The sequence below is a fragment of the Calidris pugnax genome, unplaced genomic scaffold (assembly GCF_001431845.1).
Source record: "Calidris pugnax isolate Ruff unplaced genomic scaffold, ASM143184v1 scaffold288, whole genome shotgun sequence".
Taxonomy (NCBI): domain Eukaryota; kingdom Metazoa; phylum Chordata; class Aves; order Charadriiformes; family Scolopacidae; genus Calidris; species Calidris pugnax.
Window position 1 is genome coordinate 1,000,736 of NW_015091190.1, and position 20,644 is coordinate 1,021,379.

A 20,644-nucleotide genomic window follows, 5' to 3' on the forward strand; every position below is an offset into this window, starting at 1 on the left:
ATGCCTACAAGTATCTCAAGGGAGGGTTGAAGGAGGAGGGAACCAGACTCTTTTCAGTGGTTCCCAGTGAGAGGACGAGGGGCAACGGGCACAAGTTGGAACATAAGAGGTTCCACTCAAATATGAGGAGAAACTTCTTCACAGTGAGGGTGACAGAGCCCTGGAACAGGCTGCCCAGGGAGGGTGTGGAGTCCCCTTCCTTGGAGATTTTCAAGCCCCACCTGGCTGCTCCTGAGTAACATGCTCTAGCTCTAGGCAATCCTGCTTCAGCAGGGGAGTTGGACTAGATGATCTCTGTGGTCCCTTCCAACTCTAAAATTCAGTGAAATTCAGTGAAAATACATTCAGTGTGTCACTGGAACCTTTACATTTGCTTGGGTTATGTTTCCTGGTGAATTCCCGAGAGATAACAACGCAGAGAGGATGGAACAGTGATGATAAAGGTTATATTCTCATCCCACAACTAGTACTGACCATGAACAGGATTCATCCATTACGGATGTGGTCTCAACACCTTTAACAACTAATAGAAAGACATAGATACCTCCAGAAATATGCACTATCTTCTAGATGACTGTTTTTCTCTGTTAACAGCAAGGAGACACCAGGGAGTTACACCACTAATTTAGGAACCCGACTACGGCGCTTGATACCAATTAAAGCCTTAAGCTATTTAGGGTGTCATTAGCCTATAGTGATTATTTACAGAATCATTTTGCTGCCCCTTTTTTGGGGGTTCCCCAAGGAATCCTCCAGTACTAACCTGCTGTTGATGCTGCTTTAGTAGAGATGAGAGAAGCTTCTCTTCAAACACCCCCTGCCAGTTCCAAGACGTGGGTGTTCTCTTCCATCTGCGCGGCAGCACCCGCTCGCTGCCCAAACTGTAAAATGAAGAGAGAGAAATGGAAATGAAATGTTAGTTTGTCGCCCATAAAGGTTTGCTCACTTAAAAATAGGTTTGGGATTGTAAAAACCAAAGAGATTCCACCCCCCCATCACTCAAATCATCCCCTCCAAGGAAAAGAGTAACAAACATTTTCTACCTACTCTGAACAGACATCGCAATTTACATTATCGCTCTCCAATTATTGACAGCTGGTTTTGCATTTCAGCATTAATGAGCTCCTACAAAAGACCCAGCATTATAAAACTGGGATTCCAGGAGGATTTTGAAAGAATATTGGCAATTTAGAATATTTGGCGTGTCCTTAAATCACCCTGAAATTGAAGATGGAATATGGTAAATTGAGGAGTGAAATGTTTTTTTTACATCTCTGGATCTTTGTGTTCCCACAGCACAATGCACACTTTTAATTATTCCATGAAGTACATCATTACTTCATTCCTTCGCTTGTTACAAATGGTTGCTAATTAATTCTAAGCGCATTCCAGCTCAGCAAAAATTCCAAATTATATTAGTACAGCCCTACTGAATCGCCCCAACTCCCGTTTCAGTTCTGGTGGTACATTAGGATTTATTCCTAATGGAAAAAAAATGACTATAGACAGGTTCTGGAACACCTGAGTTAGGTTTTGCTCTTGCTCTCCTGTGTAACCTGCCACCACACTTTTTAAGGTAGGGATGCTAAATCAGGCAAATGTGTCTACAGTAAACCAGGCAGTTTTGGGGGAATGCTGAGCACCCAGTGCTCTTTGAGAATTCAACAGAAGTTCCACGTGTTTGGCACATTTCAGAATTTAATTAAAAGAGCATATTTTTACAATACTTAACAGGCAGTTGACAGGTTCAAAAAGAACTATTGCTCACACCCAGGGTACACACCTTCCCTGGGCTCAGATGCAGAGATTCACTTCAGGGATCCTTTGGTTCTCTAACCAGAGTGTGTAATTTCAATGGATCCTCTCTTCTTCAATGAAAGATACTAATTTACAGAGGTGAAATAAGAGACGGTATCAGTGTTCTTCCCAGTGGTATGTTTTCTCTTAAAATATTTGCTTTCAGTGCAAGGTGGGAGTTGGTGTTCTGTTAGGATGCCATGTAACATCTAATTATCATACGCTGCTTCTTTTCCTAAGTGGAAAACCTCACAGAGTAACTTTTCATTCCATTCCACCTCAAAAAAATGAAAACTTGCTTAGAATGCTCTGGAGACTGCAATTATTACAAGCAAAATATGTGTTATTTTCTTGATATCTGGTTTGCATAGTATAGAAATCACTTCAATGCTTAAAACTATTTAGAATAGTAGTGGAATGGTTTTTAGAAGAGTTTTTAGAATTAAGAATGGGTTTTCCATGGTTGGAGAAGCAGCCTGGCCACATACTTTAGCAAGGCATAAACTCTGCCTCTCGGCTCATGCCATTGCGCGGCATAAGGAGGAGAGTGTTTTTCTTGAAAGAGGTTCCATGCCCTGATGTTCTTCACTGCATGACATTCATTTTCCATGGGGATTACCTACAGAATTTGTAAACATTTGGCGAATGACTTGCCCTGTTACCTGCAGGCAGTGTTTAGTATTTAGTGCTTGGACACTTATCATTAATTTTAGGCCTCATTACCTTCTAGTTAAAATTTAGTGTTAGAAAAGCCATGAAGATATCTCAGTAGAAACCTACAATAGGTAAGGTTTTATTTTGAAATATTTGATTCTTGAAGAAGTACAGTATAGGGCTACAAAGATGATGAGGGGCCTGGAGCACCTCTCTGCTGAGGAAAGGCTGAGGGACTTGGGGCTTTTGAGTCCGGAGAAGAAAAGACAGAGGGGGGATCTGATCAACACCTATAAATCCTTCAAGGGTGGGTGTCAGGAGGATGGGGCCAGGCTTTTCTCAGTGGTGCCCAGGGACAGGACAAGAGGGAACGGGCACAAACTGGAACATGGGAAGTTCCACCTCACCATGAGGAGGAACTTTTTTGCTGTGAGGGTGGCAGAGCCCTGGCAGAGGCTGCCCAGAGAGGTGGTGGAGTCTCCTTCTCTGGAGACATTCCAAACCCACCTGGACACGTTCCTGTGGGACCTGCTGTGGGTGACCCTGCTCTGGCAGGGGGTTGGAGGAGATGAGTTCCAGAGGTCCCTTCCAACCCCATAGCATTCTGATGATATCTGAAGAAATCTGATGATTTCTTGAATGCTTATTCTTCCAAAAGCTAGCAATCCAGGACTGTTCTTAGAAGAGGTGGAGAGGACGTGTGTATGGGCTTCAGTGGAACCTCATAAAGACCAAGAAGTAGAGGTGGTAGGGCTGATCCCATGAAGCTCAGCCAAAGATCATGGGATCAGATCATTCACCAGCTCCAAAACTCTATTTTCAATGAAACCAGAGCTTTCTGTGTAGGCAAAATAGAAAAAAACTTATTTCTCTTAAGTCAACAAGTATCTGAAATAACTGCACAAAACCCTACAAATCTGACTTTTCAAATTACTTGAAGACATTAATATATAATTTTAAAAAAATAAGAAAAAAAAAACAACAAAAAACAGATTAATGAAACCATCAGTAATATAATTTCCTGCTATTTGACAGCTTGTTTTTATTAAAATTACCACTAAATAACTTAGTTGGAATTAAATATATCTAAAATTTCTACTCATTCTATACCAATAAAAGGTAGTAGGGCTCATGAACATCTAAGTGCTGATGTCTGGACTAATTATCTGAGATGACCTATGAATCCCATCACATCAAGACCAAATCCAAATGGGGTTAGTTTCCTCCTTTTGGTCATTTTTATGACTGCACCTATAATTTGAGTATGTTTCCACACCAAGAAGATCAGAGGGAAAAATATTTCCCATCTGGAACTACATGGTAATTTTTTAATCTTCATTTAATAGTAAGTTCAGCCTCGGGCTGAGCAAAGCTAACAAGACAACTGCTGAGGTTGCTTTGTGTTAATTCTATAAAGTTTTGTTAGATACAAATGGTTGCTGAGGGGTTTATACACGTTTGCCAGCTCGGTAGCTTTAAACAGCTCAATCACCTTCAATCTAATGAATCTTTAATTTGTTTTCTTACTATTAAAGGAAAATGACTCATCAGGTGGGAGATTTTGATTCACGAGTCTGCATATAAAACTGTCTCTTGGTACTGAACATAGTGTAAACATTGCTGTTCCCTTTAAAAATAATTTCTTATAATAATCATCAAAACACTGCGATGTTGTTACCACAAATTGAAGTTTTAGGTTATTTCTGTAGAGCGCCGTGATATTTTTCATAAAGATCTGGAATAACACTACCCTTAATTACAAACATAGTGTGAAACAACATGAAGACTATGAAAAATTACGTTTCCTTTTCGGTTCCGTCGCTATATTTTTCTTCATTTTTCTAGGAAGAAATCTGCATTTAATTGAATGCACAGGGATTGTGGGGAGGGGGGCAGATATTTCCAGAGGCTGCTGCAAGGCTCTGGCATGGATGCAGTTCAGACATTGAAACCCCCCCCAAAGGAAAGGGCAATTCAGAGCTTCTCATTGAGTCCTCTCAAGGTTTCAGTGGGTTTGAGGTACCCTGATGGACTCAATGGACACAGCAAGATGTAAGGCTGACTGTAGTGACACCAAAAGGGTGAAGGGGAGGTGGCTGTTCCCTGGGACCAGATAGAAGAAGATAGTTCCAAGCCTCACCTCTGTGTCCAAACATGGGAAAATTAAGTTTTCAGTCTGTACATACAAATATACCCATCCTAAGGTTGCCATGTAGCCTTATAAACAAGTAGTAGCAGCTTGAGGTGGGGGGATTCTGCCTCTCTGCTCTGCTCTTGTAAGATCCCACCTGGAGCACAGTGTCCACCTCTGGAGTCCTCAGCACAGGAAGGACATGGAGCTGTTGAAACAGGTCCAGAGGAGGCCACGGAGATGCTGGGAGGGCTGGAGCCCCTCTGCTGGGAGGACAGGCTGGGAGAGTTGGGGGGGTTCAGCCTGGAGAAGAGAAGGGGTTCAGCCTGGAGAAGAGAAGGCTCAGAGGTGACCTTGGAGCTGCCTTTGAGCATCTGAAAGGGGGCGTTACAAGCAAGCTGGGGAAGAACTTTTACAAGGGTTTGTAGTGGAAGGACATGGAGCTGTTGGAGCGGGGCCAGAGGAGGCCCCGGAGATGCTGGGAGGGCTGGAGCCCCTCTGCTGGGAGGGGGGGCTGAGAGAGTTGGGGGGGTTCAGCCTGGAGAAGAGAAGGCTCCAGGGAGACCTTGGAGCCCCTTCCAGTCCCTCAAGGGGCTCCAGGAGAGATGGGGAGGGACTCTGGATGAGGGAGGGGAGCCCTAGGAGGAGGGGGAAGGGTTTGACCCTGCAAGAGGGGAGATGGAGCTGAGATGTGGGGAAGAACTTGTTTGGTGTGAGGGTGGTGAGAGCCTGGCCCAGGTTGGCCAGAGAAGCTGTGGCTGCCCCATCCCTGGAGGGGTTCAAGGGCAGGTTGGAGGGGGCTTGGAGCAACCTGGTGTGGTGGGAGGTGTCCCTGCCCAGGGCAGGGCCGGGGACTGGATGGGCTTTAAGGTCCCTTCCAACCCGAACTATTCCAAGAATCTACGATCTTTTAAGATTAACCTTTAAATTTTTCCACAAACCACAACCAAAAAGGAAGAGGAGAAATACCTCAAAGCAAACGATACAAGGCTTATTTTGTTGTTTATCATTCCAAAAGGAGGACAATCTTTAGTCTCTGAGATTCCTCTTCTACGTGCGTCTATTCTTCCCCCAACTAATATTGGACATCTAGCAAAATATTAGCAATTCCATCATGGTACACCATGATAAATATATGTCCTCTGCTGTTTAACATTTGATTTTAAAAGATGTGAAGACTTTCAAATAGCATTTGCATAGGGCTCTGTTTAATTTTAAAGCTTGTGATGCAGTCACCCACAGTGATTCCAGTATTGTGATCACGTCAAAGTTCCTTTTCATCCTGTTCTGCTCCAGTAGCCAGGAGGATGATCCCTAATTCAGGATTATTTACATAATGTCTGTTGCAATGACAGATAAGATAGAAGAAAAAAAAAAATAAATCCATCTTTTCATTTTAAAGCACTGCCTTTTGTTATTTACCTATAGTACAGTGGGGAGAGAACAGCACAAACTGTACCAGAGAAGCAGAAAAGTACACAGAATAATTCCAAAACAAATTTAGTTGATTAAATGCAGTACATTAAACCCAGGCATTTAAATGTCAACGTTTGAGTATCGTTAGTGAAGGGCCCTGCTATTGATCTTTGCTTGGACAACTGTCTACTGAATCCACTGGACTTCAATTCAGCAAAAGTGTAGCCTAATGAATTTCAAGTAATAATTGCTGTACAAGGTAATTGCAAAATTTGCATAGCAAAGCTCCTCTGAGAGAAATTTATGAGTTTTCTACATCAATCTGAATGTGCAAAGCCTTGCAATTCAGCATGATGTGAGTTATTAACCTCAGTTGAATAAGGAAGGAACAAAATACTAGATTTGGTTTAACCTCTGCAGCTTCAGAAATCCAAAATTATAGGGCTGTATAAATCTATCAGAGCAGTGAAAACTCAGAAATTCCTCCCAGTTCTCTCACTATGGGAAGCGACGTAGCTCTGTCGATGGGGGAGTGGAGGTGCTGGTTAGAACGATCAGAGACAAAATAAACTCACATAATGAAACCAGCAGATCATTGCTACTAATAATAAATCATTAAAACAATTATTACTTAATTCTGGTTATTGAACCCATTTGTTCCTTTCTCCTGACTCCTGGATGTGCCCACTGAAGGAAGCTGCTGTAGGATCTGAAGGGGCAACCAGGCAAACCCATCTTTCCCCTCATGCCTCTCTGTAAGAGCAGCTTCTTGAAGGATTTGGGTGCTGGGACTTGTTGGGGACTGAAACCTGGGCTACATGAACTCCCACAGTCCCTACATTCTTTCATTTCTCCTAAGCAGTGGACAGACACTGACTTGTTCCTGTCCACCAGCTCTTGTCACCACTCCTCTGTTGGAGAATGGACAACAGGATGGCCATGAGCCAGCAATGGGCCCTGGGGGCCAAGAAGGCCAAGGGCATCCTGGGGGGCATCAGGAAGAGGGTGAGCAGCAGCTGGAGGGAGGTCATCCTGCCCCCCTGCTCTGCCCTGGGGAAGCCCCATCTGGAGCACTGGGACCAGTTCTGGGCCCCCCAATTCAAAAAGGACAGGGAACTGCTGGAGAGGGGACAGCAGAGGCTACAAAGATGATCAAGGGACTGGAGCATCTCTCTGCTGAGGAAAGGCTGAGGGACCTGGTCAGCCTGGAGAAGAGCAGATTGAGAGGGGATCTCATTGAAGCTGAGCAATATCTAAAGGGTGGGTGGCAAGAGGACGGGGGCAGACTCTTCTCAGTGGTGCCCAGTGACAGGACAAGAAGGAACAGGCACAAACTGGAACATCTCAAGATGAGGAGGAACTTGTTTGGTGTGAGGGTGGCAGAGCCCTGGCAGAGGCTGCCCAGAGAGGTGGTGGAGTCTCCTTCTCTGGAGACATTCCAAGCCCTCCTGGACACGTTTGGAAGTGCTGGCATGGACTGCTCTGGTGTTTCTGCTCTGAGGCTACAGCCTCCAGCACAACGAGTCCTGGAGCACCTTCTGCCAAGGCAACCGCACTCAGAGAAGTGGTCTGCAGGCTTTTATAATCAGCAAGACAGGCTTCATCATCATCAGTTATTGATTTGGCAGGGTTTAGCTACAGCTGGAGAAGTTTAAAACAGCTTCTCATTATGATGAGTGCTTTAAAAATAATGAATATTTAGATTTTTATTATTTACAAACAAGGTCATTTACATTTTGAGGTAACTGTATTTGCATGAGCATTACTTTACTAAGAGATCTTTCTGCTTCAAATCAAGATGCTGATACTGTTGGCTCCTCTCCACATTAAGTACTTCTCCTCATTAACTCAAAATCTTTACTAAATACATTTAAATGAGGAAAGAAATAACAACCCTTGCTTTAAAGGAAGCGAGAGTTCTCACTGACTTCTGTGGACCAAGATTTGGATGCAGAATTTAGCTGATGATGGCAAATTTGAAAAAAAAATCGGTTGAAAGAATGCAAGAGTGTCCTGCAACTCTGTCTTCTATAAAGTTTTTCCCAATCCTTTTTTTTATAAATTATTTATAAACAGCAACCTGTGGAAATAAATTTAAAAATATATATATTCTGAGCATCGCAACCAATATTTTAATCCTCAAGTGAAAAGTCTCCCGTGCCACAGTTTAAGAAATGATTTCCACAAATCTTTGCCTGCATATTGAATACATGCATTTAAGTACTAAAATTTCTATTTCTATTTGGTATTTGATCAAAACGGTTTTCCCCACTGTTCATTCAGTGGACAGATTCTGGGCAAAGCCACTGAACTTTTTTACAACAAGGGAATAGGAGAGAGCAAAGCAGCTTGTGGTTCTGCTACATCGATCCTTGGTATTGCTGGTATAAACCACATTTTTAATAAGACTAATATGAGCTGTACGAAACATCGTGTGAGTTTTCATCAATCAGAAAAGAAAACCTTCTGTTCCATTACTGTGGAACCTGAGAATAAAGCCAAGGGGAGAAGAATCCATCCTTATCCTAAATCCAGAGAAAAGGATTTCCACTTTTTTTTTTTGCATGTGAGATTAATGCTGACCTCTGACTAATGGGAATCAACAATACACAAGTCAATACTGTGCTAAGAAAGTCTGTTGGGTGCTTTTTCATTTCTTCTTTTGAATGCCTTTGTGTTTTTATTATCAGTTAATAAAGACAAGGCGTATATTTAAAATTTTACCAAGTCATCACAGTAGGATGCAGCTCAGTACAGTACCCTCAGCAGCAATTCCTCTTACACTGTGTCTGTGTCCCTTCCTAGTAATTTCAAATTAAACCATTACCACACCGATTTTCATGAAATTCAGATCCTGAGGAGGGGTTTTCCCTAGCCAAAAAGCAAAATTTAATCCCTACTTTCCTGTAAATACACAGGGCCTGTTGGGAGAGAAGTACGGGAACATCCGAATTCCGGGGGAAGTTGAGTCAGCAGAATTTGAAATGATCCTGGACGCGGCGGTGGAGGCCAAGCTGGAGACGAGGATTTTGGAAGAGTGGTACTGCAGGGATGAGAACGCGGTGCCACCAGCATATTACCTCAGACCCAAATCAGAAATGCTGAAGAACTACCAGAATACGGTAAGTCATAATTGCCTTCTTACCAAATTATCAGTTACGGGGGTGGGCAGTTCCCCGGGGCAGGGACTTGCTGCCACCTCTGAATTATAGAATCGTAGAGTTGTCCAGGTTCAGAGAGACCTTTCAGATCATCGAGTCCAACCATCAACCCAACACTGACAAACCCATCACTAACCCATGTCCCTCAGCACCACGTCTGCCCGGCTTTTAAATCCCTCCAGGGATGGGGACTCCACCACTGCCCTGGGCAGCCCATTCCAAGGTTTGATAACCCTTCCAGTGAAGATACTTTTCCTAATATCCATCCTAAACCTCCCCTGGTGCAACTTGAGGTCATTTCCTCTTGTCCCATCGCCTGTTCCTTTGGAGAAGAGACCAACCCCAATTAACTTCTACAGAATTAACTCCTACAGCCCTGTCCCCACCTGAGGAACTGGTGCCATGATGCTCCTTTCCCATAAGTGGGGAAGGGACCAGCCGCGAAACACCAAGGGACACGATGGCATTTGCAGAGGAAATACACATTTTCCCTTCTATCTCCAGACAAGAAAGCTCTTTAACAGTCAAACAGTGAAGTGTTTAGTGCTGTCCCGAGTCAGATCTTATACTTTTAACATACTGTCTTCTAACAGAAGATTTTTGAACACTATTAATTATCATTTTCAAAACGGACATTTGTCTTTAATTGATGACAATAAAAACTATATATTACCCAGGGCTCAGTTCTACCCCCCTAAACATCCTATATAGCCATGTACATAGGATGAACTACCTATATATGGATTTCAGAGTACAATAAATGAAGTCCTTACCAGACTATTCCCTTTGTTCAGAGCACGTGCTGTATTATACCAGAAAATTAAGTTAAACCACTATAGTGCTTTCACTGATCGTGTGGCAGAATGTTTTCCCTGTTGCATGAAACAACTAATTCTGTAGTATTCATCCCAGGGGAGAAAGCAAGTTTTGTAACCAGTTTTGCTACTGCCCACAGTATCCCTTTGAATAAAACTTGGCTTTTTTTGTTATTAAAACTTTGTACCTTTCCTCAAGCCACTGAGACACAGGAGTAAGTAAAAAGATGTTCATAACTGAACGCTCACGTAGAGTTACAACTCATAAACTTCCAGAAAGTAATAAAAGATACGCAACTCAAGGATGTGTTTCTAGGGAGCTTATCCTGGAAGATCTTCTTTTTCCTCTAACACCCTCCAGGAAAATTAGAGACCCCTTAAAGGCTTCCCCTGCTTCCCCTGAAGCTGTTCTTTTTCTTCTAAACTGGAGACCCCCTGAAGGTTTCTCCTGCAGCAGTAACACAGCAGTGACTGCCCCAGAGGAACCTCCATGGGGACATCTGTCAGATGTCATGGGAAACAATTAGTCTGTTTATATGAGAGTTCCTCCTGATGACAGTGAGATTACTGTCACCATAGCAATGAAGGAATCAAAGTAACGTCAGATATAATCCCCTATTTTTCAAATATGGTAGCTAATATGAGGTGCTTAATTACAGGAACCTCATTTTCAGTTTTGAGATCCAAGTTTAAATTATTATTATGACTTTTCATTGAAGGAGCAATGATTTCAGCAGTATTAATGCTGCTTTGTTATCATTATTTTAGGCTTGATTCTCAAAAATCTCTTTCTCTAAAGGTGTTATTGGTCTTATTCTTGAAAAATATTGCATTAGCTGCCTACAGAAGGGATTCAGAAAATACTCACAGAATCATAGAATGGTTTGGGTTGGAAAAGGCATTAAAGATCATCGAGTTCCACCCCCCTGCCCTGGGCAGGGACACCTCCCACCACACCAGGTTGCTCCAAGCCCCCTCCAACCTGGCCTTGAACCCCTCCAGGGATGGGGCAGCCACAGCTTCTCTGGCCAACCTGGGCCAGGCTCTCACCACCCTCACACCAAAGAATTTCCTTCTAGTATCTACCCAAAGTAGTTCACTTTTATAATTCTAAAAAGGAATACATTATGATTACCTGCAGTAAAAAAAGTTTAACTCCTATTTATTTATTTTTAGTCTATGTGTTTCTCTGTTACCATCTCATTTACGACCATGAATATTAGACTTTTACTTTCTGAAGCTGTAGATGTGTGTATTCCAGCTACTGTCTAACTCTGGATATTTTTAAAAGATGGAATCTTCTTCAAACCCTATGAGTGAGAACAAATGGCAAGATATATCAGAAGAGATTAAGAAGATTTTTAAGACTGCTGTGAAACTGCTGTACGAGAAAGGAAAAATGAAACACAGCCAAGCAAAAAGATACCTTTCCTCTGGTAAAGTTCAAACTAACTATTTCTAGATATTAATTTATTATCTTTTTCTATCGACCTTTCCACAAGCAGGAAAACATATTTCTGTCAGCATTTCGCATATAATTGAAGAGAAAAAAACAAAAACCCGTTGATTGTGTTTGGTCGAGACCAAAACCTGTACGAAAGGTTTTCCTTTCGTACCATCAGTGATCACCATCAGTGATTTTTCTGTGCTTTTTTGTGGTTTTCACAGAAAACAGATGCAATCATTTAAGAGGCTGCCTGCTGGGGGTTGGGGGGGGGATGTTCTTGAATTGTTTATAAAGAAAAGATAACAGAAACTCTGTGTTCTCTTTTCATCCTCAGCCATTGAAGACGAACTCGATTTTGCCTTGGGTAAACAAACCCCAGCTTTCCTAAAGAAGTGCGTTTGCTACATTCGGAAAATTGCCAACATTGAGCGTTTTGTTAAAATCCCAGAGATGGGAAAATACATGGACGTGGTCCATACAGCTGGGAAGTTTCTACGAGACCCCGAAGCGCACGAGAAACTGCTCAAGCTCAGGGATGAATTCATTCCTACCATCGTGGCGTCCTCCAACCTGAGGGTCTACACCTCGGTCACCCACTGCGACATGAAACTGGGCTACTCCCAAGAAGTGGAGAACCATTACATCGAAGGGCTTGGCAAACAGTTCTACGAAGACATGATCGACATCATCCAAGCCACCGTCCAGCAGAATTTTGACACCGAGACGGACCTTCTGTACGACGAAGTCCTCCAACACTCGTCGCTGTGTAAAACGTACTCCGCTTTTTACGAATATAGATGTGAGGCATTAAACATCGTTCACAAGTACATTCTGCCCAGCAAAATAGGGCACATTAACCCTCTCATCATATATGGAGGACCATGCACAGGGAAGACTCTTTTATTAGCCGAAGTGGCGAAGAAGGTAAAAATATATGATGAAATTCAACCAGGGCAAGTGTAGGGTGCTGCTCCTGGGGAGGAATAACCCCCTGCACCAGGACAGGTTGGGGCTGACCTGCTGGAGAGCAGCTCTGAGGAGAAAGACCGGGGAGTCCTGGTGGACAACAGGATGCCCAGGAGCCAGCAATGGGCCCTGGTGGCCAAGAAGGCCAAGGGCATCCTGGGGGGCATCAGGAAGAGGGTGACCAGCTGGGGGAGGGAGGTCATCCTGCCCCTCTGCTCTGCCCTGGGGAGGCCCCAGCTGGAGCACTGGGACCAGTTCTGGGCTCCCCAGTTCCAGAAGGACAGGGAACTGCTGGAAAGGGGACAGCAGAGGCTACAAAGATGATGAGGGGCCTGGAGCATCTCTCTGCTGAGGAAAGGCTGAGGGACTTGGGGCTGTTTAGTCTGGAGAAGAGAAGGCTGAGGGGGGATCTGATCAACACCTATAAATCCTTCAAGGGTGGGTGTCAGGAGGATGGGGCCAGGCTTTTCTCAGTGGTGCCCAGGGACAGGACAAGAGGGAACGGGCACAAACTGGAACAGGGGAAGTTCCATCTGAACATGAGGAGGAACTTGTTGGCTGTGAGGGTGGCAGAGCCCTGGCAGAGGCTGCCCAGAGAGGTGGTGGAGTCTCCTTCTCTGGAGACATTCCAACCCCCCTGGACACGTTCCTGTGGGACCTGCTGTGGGTGACCCTGCTGTGGCAGGGGGTTGGAGGAGATGATCTCCAGAGCTCCCTTCCAACCCCAACCATTCTGTGATTCTGTGATTTCGTTTAATACTTTACATAATATGGTGATGTTGGGAGCATCAGTGTGTAAGAGCCATCTTAGTTGTCATTCTTCCTTTTGTCAACAGATCTGATATCGGCCCTCAATATATAAAATAAAAATAATAGAAAGTATATTCTACATATTATTGTACATATACTCAGAAAGAGACAAGCATTTCAATAATAATGTGTCAGTGTAACATGCTTAGCCAAAACAAAAATATTTTAACAGAGCTCTTAAAAACCTAACAGGAATCAATATATTTTTGAATTAACAATGTGTATTTTAGAAGGATCTCTTTCCCTCTTGTTCCACTGAGGTCCTATGAATCTGGAACCATCTAAACATACGCTGGTTTTGGTCTTACTCACAAATAGAACATGTCTTTCCAAGTCATGCCCTCCTATGTTCTCATCGGAAATTACTCCAGAATTAGGCTGATGCACTGACTACAAATCTATTTGTAATAACCTGCAAAAATACCTGTACTTTGTTATCTGATGTATGCTGTGGAAGTCACTGAGCTGAGCACAGCCAGGAGACAGGGGACACACTCTCAAGGCAGGACCAGATGCAGAACAAGATGGAGGTGGCATCTCTAAGGCTAATTTTACAGCTGGGAGTCACAACAGTTCCCCGCAGGGTGCTCAGAGAAAGCAGCAGAGAGGGCTGGGAAACAGCCCTGTCAGCCAGGAGGAGATGGAAAAGGCAACAATAACATTTAAAATTCTGTCTCTTTCCCAAACGTGACTTCCTGTAGGTTCACAATGGTTGCCTACATGAAACTGGGATTTACGACTCGAGATAACAGAATCATAGAATTATAGAATCGTAGAATTACAGAATCATAGAATCACAGACTCATAGAATCACAGAATGGTTTGGGTGAGAAGGGACCTTAAAGATCATCAAGTTCCAACCTGAATACATCAGCTAACCTAGAGACCCTGGCTACACTTTTCTTTTAGAATATTCTGTAATAACTTAAAGTGAGGTGTAAAGACTTAGCAAGCAAGAGAATTCTATTAGCCTGCACAGACTGAGACGATTTAAAGCCACATTCCTCATTTGCAAAAAAAAGCCCAAGAAGAGATACATTTTGCCCCTTGTGGCGGTGTGAAAGAGTCCCAGGCACCCCAAAAGAGAGCCTCCTTCCATGGCCCATGAACTAAGGGACCTGCCAGCAAATCCTGACTCTCCATCCCTGTCCTCCAAACCATCAAGGCACGCACTCAGCTTGGAATCAATGGTGAAGGAGTTGAGGTGGCAAACTGGTCTGCCCGGCCAAGGGTGGCATTTCTTAGTGTCTAAGGAAGTTCATTAATGAAAGAATGTCTCTACTGACTTTCAGAAGTGGGACACAGATTTTGCAAAGAGCACCCTGGGGTTTATGGACCACGGTGTGAAAGAGTCCCAGGCACCCCAAAAGAGAGCCTCCTTCCATGGCCCATGAACTAAGGGACCTGCCAGCAAATCCTGACTCTCCATCCCTGTCCTCCAAACCATCAAGGCACGCACTCAGCTTGGAATCAATGGTGAAGGAGTTGAGGTGGCAAACTGGTCTGCCCGGCCAAGGGTGGCATTTCTTAGTGTCTAAGGAAGTTCATTAATGAAAGAATGTCTCTACTGACTTTCAGAAGTGGGACACAGATTTTGCAAAGAGCACCCTGGGGTTTATGGACTACATTCCACTCATGTCCCCTCAGATGGTAGGGTCTTAGTGTATGGAGATATTACCTGTGCTAAATAAAGATAACATACACATTCCACTCATCCCCTCAGAGGGTAGGGTCTTAGTGTTTGGGGATATTACCTGTGCTAAATAAAGATAACATATCATAAATATTCCATCCCGTTCACATCAATCAAAACAGCCTCTAACTCTGCCAGTGAGAGCATTTCCATTCAACCAGTAACATTTACAAATGTTTATTTGTCATAGAATCATAGAATTATCATATGGTTTGGGTGGGAAGGGACCTTAAAGCCCACCCAGTGCCACCCCCTGCCCTGGGCAGGGACACCTCCACCCACACCAGTGGGTTGGTTGCTCCAAGCCCCCTCCAACCTGCCCTTGAACCCCACCAGGGATGGGGCATTTACATATAGGCAATCACTAGTTATTAACTCTGCTACTGTGCTTCATTTAGATATTAATCAAATTATGCTCTGAATTCTAGGCCAGGGATGGGGCATCTACATATAGGGAATCACTACTGTGCTTCATTTAGATATTAATCAAATTATGCTCTGAATTCTAGGCCTATTCCTGGCTGCAAGAAGAGATGGGACCAGATTCTGACCCTGTGGTAGTGATAAGATTTTTGGGATCCACCGAAACCAGTACCGATCTGAAGAACATACTTCAAAGCATCTGTGAACAATTAGCAGTCAACTATCATTGCCTGGTACAAAGTTACCCCAAAAAGATTCACGACCTCCGGGACTTGTTCATCAACCTCTTGAATGAGTCTTCATTCCACAGGCCACTGGTGATAATATTTGATGCCCTAGAACAGCTCACAGATAGCGACGATGGCAGGAAGCTCTGGTGGCTTCCCGTTCACCTTCCCCGTTCCGTACGGATCATCCTGTCAACACTGCCAAACAAGCACGGGATCCTGCAAAAACTGAGGTGCCTTATCCACGAAGAAGACAACTACATTGAATTGACTGCAAGGGACAGAAAGATGTGTAGCCAAGTACTGAAACATCAGCTGCTGCGAGTGAAAAGAAAAGTAACGTCAGGGCAACAGATCTACGTCAACGAAGCCTTCTCCAAGTGCACGCTGCCCATGTTTGTGAACCTGACCTTCAGAGAGGTCAGGAACTGGAGATCTCACAAAGACGTGGACGAGTCCTCCCTCTGTGTCACCGTCCATGAAAGCATAGAGCAGTTGTTTTGGTCCCTGGAAAACAAGTGTGGGTCAAGACTCTTGTCAAGAGCACTTGGCTACATCACCATGTCCAAATCCGGCCTGAGCGAAATGGAACTGGAAGATATTTTAGCCCTTGACAACAGTGTGATGTACGAACTGGGTGAGAGCATCAGAGAGAGCAACCCACTGAGAATTCCATACATCTACATTGCGAGGCTGAAGGAGGGCTTACAGGGCTACTTGATAGAGCGACAGGTAAAAAACGTAACGCTGCTTCTTTGGGCAAACAGGCACTTGCAACTCATTGCCCAGAAACTGTACCTGCACAACGAAGAAGATCTACTTGAAATGCACACGGTCATGGCAGAGTATTTCCTTGGCGTTTGGTCAGGCGGACGAAGAAAACCTTTCTACAGCAACGACCAGTATCTGAACGGTTGTCCCGACCACGAGGGCAGAGGTCTGAACGAGGAGGACAAGCACTGCATGGATCAGACTGCTTTCGACAGGCAGGCACCTGACCAGCCCTGGGTCTTCCAGTGTAACCCGTTAGAGCCTGATATCTTTTTTATCAACCACAGGAAAATGACGGAGCTTATCCATCATTTGACGAGATGCGGAAGAACGGACGATCTGCTCTACGGGGTCATTATGAACTTCAGCTGGCTCTACACCATGATCAGGATAGGGCAGTTTGACAAAGCTCTTGCAGACATCGAACTGGCTTACACCTACTCGCAAGAAAAAGAGCTGAAATTTCTAGCCAGTACCCTCCGCAGCATAAAATTCAAAGTTGTAAAATACCCGGGTTCTCTCTCGGCTGAACTGCAGCAGAGGCTTCTCCCGGTAGTGAGCTCCTTGCCCAAACTGCGACACCTCCTCTTGGAATGCGACAAGGACGGCCCCAAATACTGCTCTATTGTCCCTTTGCACTCCTCCATGGACGTGACCTACAGCCCCGAGCGCCTGCCCCTCTCATCCAGCTGCCTGCACGTCACCGAAATCTTACCTACTTTTAATCCCAGCACCATTATTGCTGCTTTGGAAAACGGCTCCATCAGCACTTGGGACGTAGAGACGCGCCAGTTGCAGAGGCAGATCACAACAGCTCCCTCCGTTATCCTGGGCATGAAGCTCACCACCGACGAGAAGTACCTCGTAGTGGCTACAACAAACAACACCCTTTTGATATACGATAACGTCAATTCCTGTCTTCTCTCCGAGGTGGAAATTAAAGGGTCAAAACATTGCGGGACCGGGGGGGCGTCCAGTTTTATAAATGGATTTACGCTCTCGGTCAACCACGCGCTTGCGTGGCTGGAGGCCAGCAAAGATGTCACCGTGATCGATCTGCTTTACGGTTGGCCCCTCTATCACTTCCACTGCTGGTACGAAGTCACCTGCGTGCAATGTTCTCCAGACGGGGTTTACGCCTTCTGCGGCCAGTATTTGAACACCGCCACCATCTTCCACTTGGGCAGCGGGGAGAAGCTGGCCACCGTCACCTCCGAGTTCTCCAGCGGGTTCGTGAAATTCCTCCTGGTTCTGGACACGGCCCAAGAAATGGTGATGGTGGACAACGAGGGCAGCCTCTCCGTTTGGAATACGGAGGAAATCGCCAATCCCCAGCTCACGGATGACTTTGACTGCAGGAGAGAGGACAGCGAAGTCGTCAGCGTAGAGCTTTCTGAAGACCAAAGTGCAATTTTAATTTGTAAGGCTCTCAGCATTGAGCTTCTCGACACTCGTGTGTGGAAGGTGGCTGAAAAGTTTAGAGCTAAACACAACGAGCGCTTTATCTCTGCCGTGTTGTCCAAAAATGGCAACTGCATAATTGCTTCAATGGAAAATACCTCAGCCATTTTTGTTTGGAGAAGAGATACGGGACAGTGCATGGCAAGCTTACAGGAAATCTCAGGAACTATAGTCAGGCTAATTAAATCAAATCATCACAACATGCTGCTATCCTTATCCACCAGTGGTGTCCTTTCTATTTGGGATATAGACATCATAACTGCTATGTCCAATATTGACAAATCTGGGAAGCCTATCCAAAGACTGGTGTTGCCGGGCAGGGGTGAATTGATCTACACCTTGGACGGATCCGATTCTGTCCACAAGTGGAACTTCAGCACCGGCTTCATCGAAGCCGTGTTCAAGCACGAAGGTATCGTGGAAAACTGCGTGTTGACCTCTTCTGGGGAGATCATGGTTACGTCGGATGATAAATGCAGCCAGTACGTATGGCACACCGTCAGCGGCGAAAACATCTTCCGCATCAACGGGCAACGAATCTCCGAGTTGATGATCACACACAACGACCAATTCGTCGTGTCCCTCTGCGAGCAAAACGCCTCCAGGGTTTGGCGACTGGCGACGGGCCACCGGGTTTGCAATATATTAGTTGCCTTACAGAACGCGTTCATAACCACGGCCAACACCTTCGTGGTGGGAATGGCCAAGAACAAGGTGTTGGCGGTGAGCCTCTGGACGGGCAGCATCACCAAGAAGTTCTGCTGCGACGACGGCGTGAGCATCGTGGATATTAAACTGATACCAGACTGCCCAGATATTATAGTATTTATAACATCTACCGAAACGGTGAACATCTGGAGCTTGACAGAGGAGGTCATCTGCCGACGCGTACAGTTGCCCACCAATTTCTTAAAAAGTTTGGAAGATTTCGAGATATCCCCCAACGGGAAGCTGGGAATTATAACCCGGGGGGATGAAAACATCAACGTGTTGGATTTATATAGTGGGAAACTCCGCGTGGTTCATGCTCCAGGTGTCATCTGGAGGCAGAGGCTGTCTCGGGACGGCCGCTATCTCGTCTACATCTGTTTCCGCGGCGAAGAAGACGACGACAACGGGGCGGTCTCCAGTTTAATAGTGATGAGGTTGGCGGATGGCAAAAACATCGGTGCCTGTTCTCTTTATAAAACACCCACTGTCCTCGAGCTCTCGCAGAGACATCTAAATATCATTATCGGATTTGATGATGGAAGTATAGGGACTTACACCGTAGTGGATCGAGTCGATGCCGCCCTGAAAATCAAAATTGCCACTTCAAACAGCCGCCAGATCTTCAACAACGCAACGCAAGTGATCAGGCCCAAGTGTCACAATTACAGCTTCAAAGCCACCGCAGACTGCATCTGGAGGGAGTCCACCGAAGTATTTGCCAGGGACAGCCCCATCACGGTGACGGAGCCCGAGGTGAGTGAAGCCACCCCAACCAAAAAACACAACTATTGCTACGAGAAAGTGTGCTCGGCCATAGATTGCAGGGGCCACGGGTTCGCCGCCGACAACTAAGTAGCCACCTGGACTAGCTGATCTGAAAAATAGTACACAGGCGTAGATTTGTCTTCTGAATTCCCCTAAAAAATCAGTACATTTCTTGGGAGACAGACAGAAACAGCAGAGGGCAGAGCGGCCAGGTTTTTTTCCTCAACAAATATTCTTACATTTAGGTAAAAACAAAAAAACGACAACAACAACAACAACAAAAAAAAAGCAAACATAAAGCAAATGGGCTGCAGGGTTTTTTTTAAATTTTGGAATACAAGGTTCAGTCCAGGATTTCACCAGGGCCTTGATTATAAATTTCTAGCAATACTATCAGGATCGTTATGCTATGACAGGAGTTGGGTGATCTTCTCCGGGATGGATTTCACCACAGCTAAAGCTCCACAGGAGCGGTGGGAAGAGCCAAACCACTGGTTTTCACCCCGACTCCCCTACCTGGGTTTAGAGCCAAGAGCCAACTTTAGACCCACTTGCAAAAATGTGGTTTTTTTCTGCTTGATGGTGCAACGACAAGATGTCACCTGCCAACCTGAAACACTTGATACATTCCATCATCGTTTCAAAAATACCTACTTTGGTTCGGTTTGTTTTGTTGTGTTTTCTTTTTTAAATTGGGATTAATCTTTGGGTTGAAAGGAGTAGGTGCCAGTCAGCTACAAACAGGACAGGTTAACGTGTGAGCTGAGAAGTATTTGTTCACCTCAAGGAATGGACTGAAAGATTTCTTTTTCTGTTTTTGTTTTTTTTTTTTTTAATTGCATGCAGGGATTTCAGGTTTCTGTATTGTGATAAAAATGATAAAAACCTAGGTCATAAAAAGGAATATAGGGCTTGGGGGTTTATTTTTTTGGTTGGGGGAATTTTTTTCGTCTTCACAGTGTGTATTAGTACAGGTCCTAATGAAAACTTTTTCAAAGAGAAAGGGCGTTATACGGTTAAATATATTAATTTCTTTCTGTTACAAGGTTGCTATCCATTTTGTTGTAAGCAAGTCTAAAGCATCTCCTGTGTTCCCAAAGTTACTAGAAAGGTTTCAGACACGCCATGTATTAATCTTGATAACCTTTGCCTTATTATTTTTTCTGTTTTTTCCTGTCATAAATCCAGATGAGATGACCAAACACTCTGGGACTGCTTGTATATGTGCTGAAATACTCCACTAAACCTAAAGCCCCTCCAAAGGTTCTTTACTGGTCCAATTTGTAATGGGTTTTTTTCTTACTTCCCCGCACTTACAACCTTCACTTTCTGCTTTAGAACTGTCCTGAGCCTTTTGTACAGTTTTACCAGTTTCAAGGCAGAAATTGTGAAATAA

General features: G+C 44.5%; 1 protein-coding gene across 2 annotated transcripts in view; it reads left to right on the forward strand.

Moving 5' to 3' along the window:
• NWD2 (NACHT and WD repeat domain containing 2) overlaps positions 1-19,990 on the forward strand; it is a 54,435-nt gene extending 34,445 nt beyond the window's left edge. For both annotated transcript variants that reach the window (XM_014959522.1, XM_014959523.1), the window contains 4 exons: positions 8,917-9,120; positions 11,266-11,410; positions 11,756-12,345; positions 15,400-19,990. In XM_014959522.1, the coding sequence (XP_014815008.1) occupies positions 8,917-9,120; positions 11,266-11,410; positions 11,756-12,345; positions 15,400-19,335 (4,875 nt within the window). In that variant the 3' untranslated portion in view covers positions 19,336-19,990. The remainder of the gene's footprint in view (positions 1-8,916; positions 9,121-11,265; positions 11,411-11,755; positions 12,346-15,399) is intronic.
• Positions 19,991-20,644: the final 654 nt, after the last annotated feature.